This window comes from Lytechinus variegatus, chromosome 4 (genome assembly GCF_018143015.1).
Source record: "Lytechinus variegatus isolate NC3 chromosome 4, Lvar_3.0, whole genome shotgun sequence".
Taxonomy (NCBI): domain Eukaryota; kingdom Metazoa; phylum Echinodermata; class Echinoidea; order Temnopleuroida; family Toxopneustidae; genus Lytechinus; species Lytechinus variegatus.
Genome location: NC_054743.1, coordinates 66,090,728 through 66,099,590, shown reverse-complemented (window position 1 = coordinate 66,099,590; position 8,863 = coordinate 66,090,728). Strand labels below are relative to the sequence as shown.

General features: G+C 37.1%; 1 protein-coding gene across 1 annotated transcript in view; it reads right to left on the bottom strand.

Annotated features, from left to right (window-relative positions):
* Positions 1-543: 543 nt before the first annotated feature.
* LOC121413171 overlaps positions 544-8,863 on the bottom strand; it is a 32,495-nt gene continuing 24,175 nt past the window's right edge. Inside the window, exon 11 of the mRNA XM_041605934.1 lies at positions 544-816. Within this exon, the coding sequence (XP_041461868.1) occupies positions 804-816 (13 nt within the window). The 3' untranslated portion in view covers positions 544-803. The remainder of the gene's footprint in view (positions 817-8,863) is intronic.

The window sequence follows — 8,863 nt, the reverse complement described above, 5'->3', positions numbered from 1 at the left end:
CCAAATTTGGAATTATGTTTCTGACAGGCGGAAGGGTTGGGGGCCATTTTACATTTTTTTTTAGGAGATGAATTTGATCCCGTGAGATGATATTTCGTATATGCCGATTTATTTTTGAAATGAGCCGGCTACGGCACCCTATTTGGGTCAGATATGGAATGTATGATATATATCCTATACACTGGTAGTAAATATTATTCAACCCTCGAATTACAAATTTATTCTTTATTATTTTTTTTAACAGTGCCATTATAACACAAAAATCTATGGGAAATGTTTTACGCATGTGATACCTGGTGCAGATCAATTTTATTTCTGTTTTAAATATCAGTTGTATTATTTATTATTATCTATCAGTTCTATTGAGTCTATATACTGCCCTCTCTCGCTGCATTGTGTTTTCAAAAGCTTCCTCAACTGGGCGTTGTGGCGTGCGCCTGTAATCCAAGCTGTGGGGAAGTTACAAATTGATGCAGAGGGTCGAGGTTCGAGCCTTGGGCACGTCTTTCGGATGGTGACGTTAAAGGTCGGTCCCAGACGTAAATAATCATATCTGATTGATACACGTATCACAAAACTCAAATACACACACACACATACACACACGCTTCCCAGTATTAGGGAAATGGCCAGGTCGGTCTCTTGACCATTGGACGAGTAAGTACGAGAGCAGCTATAGCAGTAACACTACTGTAAAACGTTTGAATTGCTTAATTGAAACAGTAATAGCTGTCATAAATCCCAGCTCATATATCTCGTCGGATAGCCTACATCATCTTCAATGTCAGATCTTGGATGCTGTATCACGACCATTTGCTATGAGAGAATGAAAATGGAAAGATCAAAGAATATTTAGCAAGTAGATATTCGTTTTATTTCAGACAGAATACAAATCAAAATCAGTGGCGTAGACAGGTCCTTAGACCTGGGGGGATGATCCCTAGCTGGGTCATACTTTATATGTATATATATATATATATATATATATATATATATATATATATATATATATATATATATGTATATATAAATATAAAGAATGAAGGAGATAACGTACTCGATAATAACAAAATATCATGGGCCAAAGCAGACGAGTTAAAGATAACAAAATAATACGATCTGCCTCATGGATTATCTCGTGTGTCTTTTAATATACTTTGCTTTCAGCAATAAACAGGGCATCCAGTAATAAACAAACTTCCTTGCACATTTTCATGGCAGTATCTTTTGTTTGATTAATGACAATGAGTAAAGATGATCATAAGAGAAATGTCATTTGTCGGATGTCTAGTTGTCATCTTGGTCATGACAGTCCTGCTAAACATGATCTGGAATAACTAGTATTCCTTATTTTACTAGTATAGTAGTATACTCTTTTAAAAGTAGCGATATTGTTAATGATCAAATGAATGAATCAACAACTAAAGGAATAAACAAATAAACAGCCAAATAACTAAAAAAAAAAATATCAATTACAATTATAGTAATAGGGGTAAAATAAAAAAAAGCTCAACATTATATTTCTTATCCACGTGCAGATATGCGGACACTAAAATGATAAGCACACTCTGTTTAAAATTACCATGATTACAAAGGCTTGATTGAATTAAGTTTGGAAATGAAATAAACCTCACCGGGTTGTCGGAAGTAAACTGTATAGATAGTAACTTGTTATACTTTCGATTCATTTCTTATTATGTACCTTGTTATGATGATTATGATAAAAACATAATGTAGGTAAGGAAATGTAACAGTTTATAACCTTCAAACCTAGAAGACTGCGCACGTACAGAAATCACTGGTATAAGTAATTCCAAAATACATTGCGCCTCGACTTACTTCTTCTTGAAACTGGAAGACGTTTATTTTCACCCAATATAGTTATGCAAAACAGTCCTTAACAGTAAAGGATTATTTCATTCCGAAATCATTCATTTACTAATTCGCTACTTTTAGACTGAAAATGTTCACCTTTCCTTTGCAAAGTAGGGGTTGAGGACATGGCCAGCAGGGAAAAGGGTCAGTGTATGTGTATAGGTAATTTCTTATTAATTCGTTTGAACAGTGTTAATGTGTTATGAAAGCAATTGCTCTGAAAGGGAGTGATTAAGCGACACTTTCTTAAATCTGTAATGAAATATTTTGAACTTATCTCCTTTGCAAATACATAATTATTATAAGGAAATGTACTTGGTGAAACTCTGAATAACGATCCTTAAATGTATATGACGACGCAAGACAGTTGTTATTACTTAAAACTTGCAAGTTGTAAATGCATATAAGATGATTGACTCTGAATAAAAGTCAAATTTTGATCATGTTTGTCATTGTTGTACGTTATGATTATTACTGCTATTATTATTGATTGATTTTAACTAGCATTCATTGCTTTATTACTGTATAGTTTTGCTTCTTCCCCCACAGAAACCTGGGGGGATGATTGTACACACCATCCCCCCACCTAAAATTCTGGGGGGGGATGCATCCCCCTATCCCCCCGCTATCTACGCCCCTGATCAAAATCAATCAGATACAAATTAACGAAAGGCCATTACTCTATAAAATTACATTATCGGTGACTGTAATAAGATTGTAATTGGAAAAAAGCAGCATATGAAAATTAAAAGGAAGGGTCCAATACACAATAAAATGTTTGTAAAGTGTCCATTCAACCTGAATGTGTAAACAAGAAATTGTGTATTTCAGATTCAGAGATTCAGATTCAGATATTTTTATTGTCCAATTGCAATCAAGTACAAATTGAAAATTTAATTTGTTCGCACAAAATAATTTAGAATATTACATGATACACACAGAAGATTACACGATACATATAATAAACATTATACAAATTAACAAGCAAAGATAAGAGAAAGTAAGATAAAGGCAGTGGGGTAACATAATTTCAAGTATGGCTATTAAATGCACGAATTGACACTGGAACAAAAGAATTTACGAAGCGTGAGGTTCTGCCGGGAAGGGATCTCAGACGTTTGCCTGACCTCATCAAATTATAATATTTATGAAGGGCATGTTTCTCATTGGTAAGGATCTCTTTGGCTTTTTCAATGACTCTACCTTCATTCTCGTCCACAAAGCACCCCTTTTCTTTTGTTATTTTAGAGGCTTGCTTTTCAACTCTTTCTAGTTTGAGTATGTCCTCTTTCCTACTTGCATGTATCCAAACAATTGAATTAAAAAGAAGTGCACTTTCCACCATTGCTTTATAAAAGACCTGCAATATCCTCTCTTGAACATGCGCGGTCCTAAGCTTTCGAAGGAAAAACATTCTACTTCGAGCTTTTGAAAGTGTGATCTTGGCTTGGGGTATCCAGTTAAGTTTATTGTCAATGGTCTTGGGGTATCCAGTTAAGTTTATTGTAAACTGCATAGGAAAGAAACAAGGCAAAAAGGATTTTGTGTCTCGCCCACTGGGATGGAATAAGACTGGTCATAAGAGTTTAATTGCACGTAAACCTTAATATTGACCTCAAAATGAACTTTGACCATACCATGTGACCTCCCAACACAATAGCATCTACCATCCAAGTTTGGTTGAAAATTGATTTATGGTTGCAGAGTTAAGTGTCATAAGAGAGTCTGGCATGTAAACTTTAACGTTGACCTGAAAATGACATTTGACCTTACCATGTGACCTCCAACTGCAGTATAACATGCAGGTCCCCAAAGTCCATCTACCGTCCGAGTTTGGTTGAAAGGTGACTTACGGTTGCGGAGTTAGGTGCCATAAGAGTGTCTTGCATGTAAAGGTTAACATTAATCTGAAAATGACCTTTGACCTTATGGGGTGACCTCCGACAATATACCGTAACACGCAGGTCCCCCAAGTTCTTCTGCCATCCAAGTTTGGCTGAAAAGTGGCTTACGGTTGCGTAGTTAGGTGTCATAAGAGACTCTTGCATGTAAACGTTAACGTTGACCTGAAAATGACATTTGACCTTACCAAGTGATCTCTGACTGCAGCCTAACATGCAGGTACCCTAAGTTTCCAAGTTTGGTTGAAAATGGCTGCGGAGTTAGGTGTCATAAGAAAGTCTTGCAGGTAAATTTTAGCATTGACCTAAAAATTATCTTACCTTAACAGGTGACCTCCGACTGCAGCATGACATGCAGGTCCCCCAAGTCCATCTACCATCCAAGTTTGGTTAAAAAGTGACTTACGGTTGCAGAGTTAGGTGTCATAAGAAAATCGTGCATGTAAACTTGAACGTTGACCTGAAAATGACCTTTGCCCTGACCATGTGACCTCCCATTGCAGCATAATATGTAGGTCCCCAAAGTCCATTTACAATTCAAGTTTGGTTGAAAAGTGACTTAGGGTTACGGAGTTAAGTGTCATAAAAGAGTCTTGCATGTAAACTTTAATGTTGACCTGAAAATGGCCTTTGGCCTGACCATGTGACATCCCATTGCAACATAATATGTAGGTCCCCAAAGTCCATTTACAATTCAAGTTTGGATGAAAAGTGACTTACGATTGCGGAGTTAGATGTCATAAGAGAGTCTTGCATGTAAACTTTAACGTTGACCTAAAGCATGCAGGTCCCCTAAGTCCATCTACCATCCAAGTTTGGTTGAAAAGTGACTTACAGTTACAGGACTACAACATTTATCTCTGTGGAAGTATTTGCACACCACCAATGAACTGTTTGCAGAACTTTACTTTGAGAGAGGAATTCTCAGTTCTCATCAAGATCATCAACCTGGTTTCATTAACGCTTTTCAACCCATGGATTGCTGAAATCGATTGTTAATCATCATCAACATCGTCTTCACAGACATATCAACTCGTTACAGTGACTCTTGTTATTCTTCGTGCTTCAACATCAATTTTATCATCGCCATCATTGTGAACTTTGATTTAAGAAATCTTCGCCAACCAACTCGGATTTTATCTGGATTTAATTCAGGACTATCATAACTTTGCCTTTTACATCTAACTCTTTAAGAGATGTTTGATCATTATTTATTTTTGTTTTGTTTAGTGTATGACTGATCTATTTCCTGTAATAAAAAAGGAAATCAAATTTAAAACTAAATTTTCATTGTTATTTGTTGCAGCATCTTAACACATTGGAAATTGTTATATAAGCAGTGACGTACAGATGGGATGGGGGGGGGGGGGGGGGCTCTGGGGCTTTTGCCCCCATCATCTACACGCTACTGCTTATGCACCACAATTACATGACTCTCAGGATTATTCTTTCATTTTTTCCTTCATAGTATTAAACAACTTCATGTAAGAGTGAAAATATTGTTTTCTTGTTTTAAAGGAGCACTTGTTAACAAATAAAACGGTTCCTTCTCAGCTGAAAGGGGCATAAAACACGTTCGTAAGGGGCACCTCTCTTGTGTCAAAAGGGGCAATGATTTGAGAAAGGGAAGTTACAAGAAGGCAAGGGGTATTTGCTAACGGCATAAAATGGTCCCTTCTCAGGAGAAAGGGGCACAGAATACGTTCGGGAGGGGCACTTTTCTTGGGTGAAAAGGGGCAATGATTCAAGAAAGGGCACTTGCTAACACATAAAACGGACCCTTCTCATGTGAACGGGGCACTCGTTAACACACAGAACACGTTCGAGAGGGGGCATTTATTTGGTAAAAAGTGACACTTATGCGAAAAGGGGCACTTGGTAACACCTAAAACGAATCCTCGTCATATGAAAAATGGCACTTTGTAACACCTAAAGCGGGTCCTCCTCGGGTGAAAGGGGCACAGTATAGTTTCGTGGGGGGCATGTTTCTTGAGTAAAAAGGGCATTTTTCAGTGCTTCAAAAGGTGGGGGAGGCACTGTGTCCCCCTCCCCAGGATCACCGTCCCCTGTTCCAGGTATTTCAGAAGTTCAAGGCATATGCGAATAATAAGTTATATTTTGCATCATGGAAATAAGCATCACATATTTATCTTGCTTTGAAAACAAGTCACCAAAATGGCTGCTGGTGACTCTTTGTGGACATGGTGAAATCATAGAAAAAAACTTGTCCTAATGCATTTATTTGACCATTCTAACCATAGTGTGGACACAAAAATGATTTCTCATTGGTGGATATCGAATTAATTTAACCATTTCATATAAGTGATAGAAGTCATTTTATATACCATTTTGGTAGCCAAGTAAGATTTTTAGGCAAAATATACAGCTGCATATAATTGTAACCAGTCCTTAATATTCGACACCAAAACTTATTTCCCAGGTTGGTTTCAAATAAATTATGTTAATTTTTGATTAACAACATGCTATTTTGGACTCCATTTTTGGAAGCCATCTCGGATGCTTGGACATATACCGGACCGCTGACAGTCCTTGTAATTTGTTCCAATGTATTACCTGCCCCCTTGAAACCGTGGTATACTCCCAAGGAATAATCATTTGAACTTGTTCCACGTGGATTTAAATCGGGGTTACCACGCTTTAGGGTAAGCATTTACCACTCATCCTTATCGTATGTAAATAACATTGTGTCATTCTAAATATAATAAAAACTGAACATGCAGTGAGAGCGTTGTTGGCTCAGTAGGTAACGCGCCTGTCCGTCGAACCAAAGATCTTGGGTTCGAGTCCAGCCCGGGCGGATGACTAAAGCCAGTGCGTTGTGTATAAACGTCTCTCTCATGTTTCATAGATGCAGGCTATGTTACAATGGAAAACACTCCGTCCCTCGGATAGGACGTTAAATGGAGTCCCCGTGTAGAGGAGAGTCGTCACCTTTGCACGTTAATAACCCACTGCACTATTCGTATAAGAGAAGGGGGAAACCCCGGTATAGTGTTCCACCTGCATCCCCCCCAATCAGTTATATCGGGAGGAGAGGCCTGCGGGTCATAGTGATTCGGTTCGCTTTTCTCCTCCCAGGCTAAGGTTACGCCAAACAAATATTAATAATAATAGTAATAATGATAATAATAACAAAGAGGGAGAAATCAGTCTGGAAGATGAATGAGAGAACTAATGTAGGATGACGTAAAATGTCAAATTTGTCTCATTGAATACGTGTCAAAATGTGAATTTCTGTTGCAGTCATTTTCTGAGGTTTCTTCAACATCATTGATCTTAAAGCGGAAATTGCGTGTAATACATTAATAACTGTGCATGATTCTTTCCTTGATTATAAACTAAAAAAGGCATTTAAACTTGCCACAAGCTTAAATTAGTTACCAAACACGTAATGCTTATTATATAAAGTGTCATTTCTGTCGTAATTACTTATAGGCCATATATATGTGAAAAATGGGCGTGGTTCGTGACGTCAGAAATAGAAATTGCCACGAGGTGAAGAGGTATAACTCGTCACATCTTTAATATACACACCCTCAACCAAAAATGAAATATTCCACATTATATGTTTCTTCAATTAAATTTGTGGCCCAGTTTGACTTTTTATAAGCTTAAAATTACCTTTAATTGTCCTGGAAAAACTAAATGCCTAGTGAGTCATGTCATATGGATTTCATTTTAAATTTGGTTTGATTCGATATCAAAGATGGTATTTTTATTCCGCTAAATATTAAAGAGGAATGCAAAAAAGCTGGTGTGGTTTATGATGTCACAAAATAAAATTCCCAAAGATGCCAAAGTAGCACCGGTCGGATTCTTGATATGCACACCCTCAACCTAACCTTTACCAATATATTCACATAATATCCAACTTGTTTCTATTCAAAACATGATATGTTTCACACTAAAAGTATTTCTTACATTTACAGGGCAATGTTACCTCTTTATGACCTAATTGACCTTTAACTGATTCTTATACGCAATTCAATCGAATGATCCATAAATTTACATTTGATTTTTCACAAGCTTTAATTTGATACCAAAGATGACATGTTTATTCCTTAAAATATGAAATTCATAATTAAGAGGTATGTGTCAAAGTGGGCGTGGTCTATGACGTCAATAACAAAAATGCCAAAGGTTGCCCAGGCGGCACCCGTCGGATTCTTGAAGTAGACACTTCATACTACAACTTCCAGCAAAAGAATCCCAGTCATAACCAACTTGACGGTCATGCAATAAGTTTTATAATTTCTACCCGACTATATATATTTAAAGAAAAGGTGGACAAGGGAACGTTGAAGAAAAATAGAGAAACAGACGGAGATAGGGGAAGGGAAGGGTGGGGACTGGGAAATGGAAACATTTCGGATCGACGACTGAGCAAGACTTGAATCTGCGTTGACAGTACAGTGCACTCATCTAGTACATAAATCCAAATTCACCATATATACGTACAACTACTGATAAAAAAAGATTTTCAGGCTTTGTCTTGTAATCTAATAAGGCAAAATTTTCTAATTGTTGTTCTTTTTTTAACCATTTGTTGTAATAATCATCGATGTTATTGATATTTCCATTTCAATTTATTGGTTCTGCAACACTTTTTATAAACACATTATCAAAGAAAATACTATAATAATATACGTATACCTGACTAGCAAAACATTGAACAAAAATTGTATTTTCTATTAATACATATCGATTTTTAGAAGGTTATAGGGGTTGCTACTATATTCTAATCTTGACTACGTGGGAACCCCAAAGCCCTGCGTGCCAACCCATTATTTTGATATAATATAAACAAGGGCGCCGGAAGCGGGGGAAGGTTGCAGGGGGGCACTTGCCCCCCCCCCCCCCCCCCCCCGATGTGCCCCATTGAAAGTAGAAAAATGATAATATTTAAGGACAAAAGTAAACGATGAAGGCACTTTTCTGCCTAAAATATGTCATTTCCATTGTCAAAAATGAAAAAATTTCGCCCCTGGCGGGGCGCGAAATTACAACTATCATAGTAAGCCTCACGACTTTTGACGAACATGTTCCTCTGTGAAACCTACCTTTGA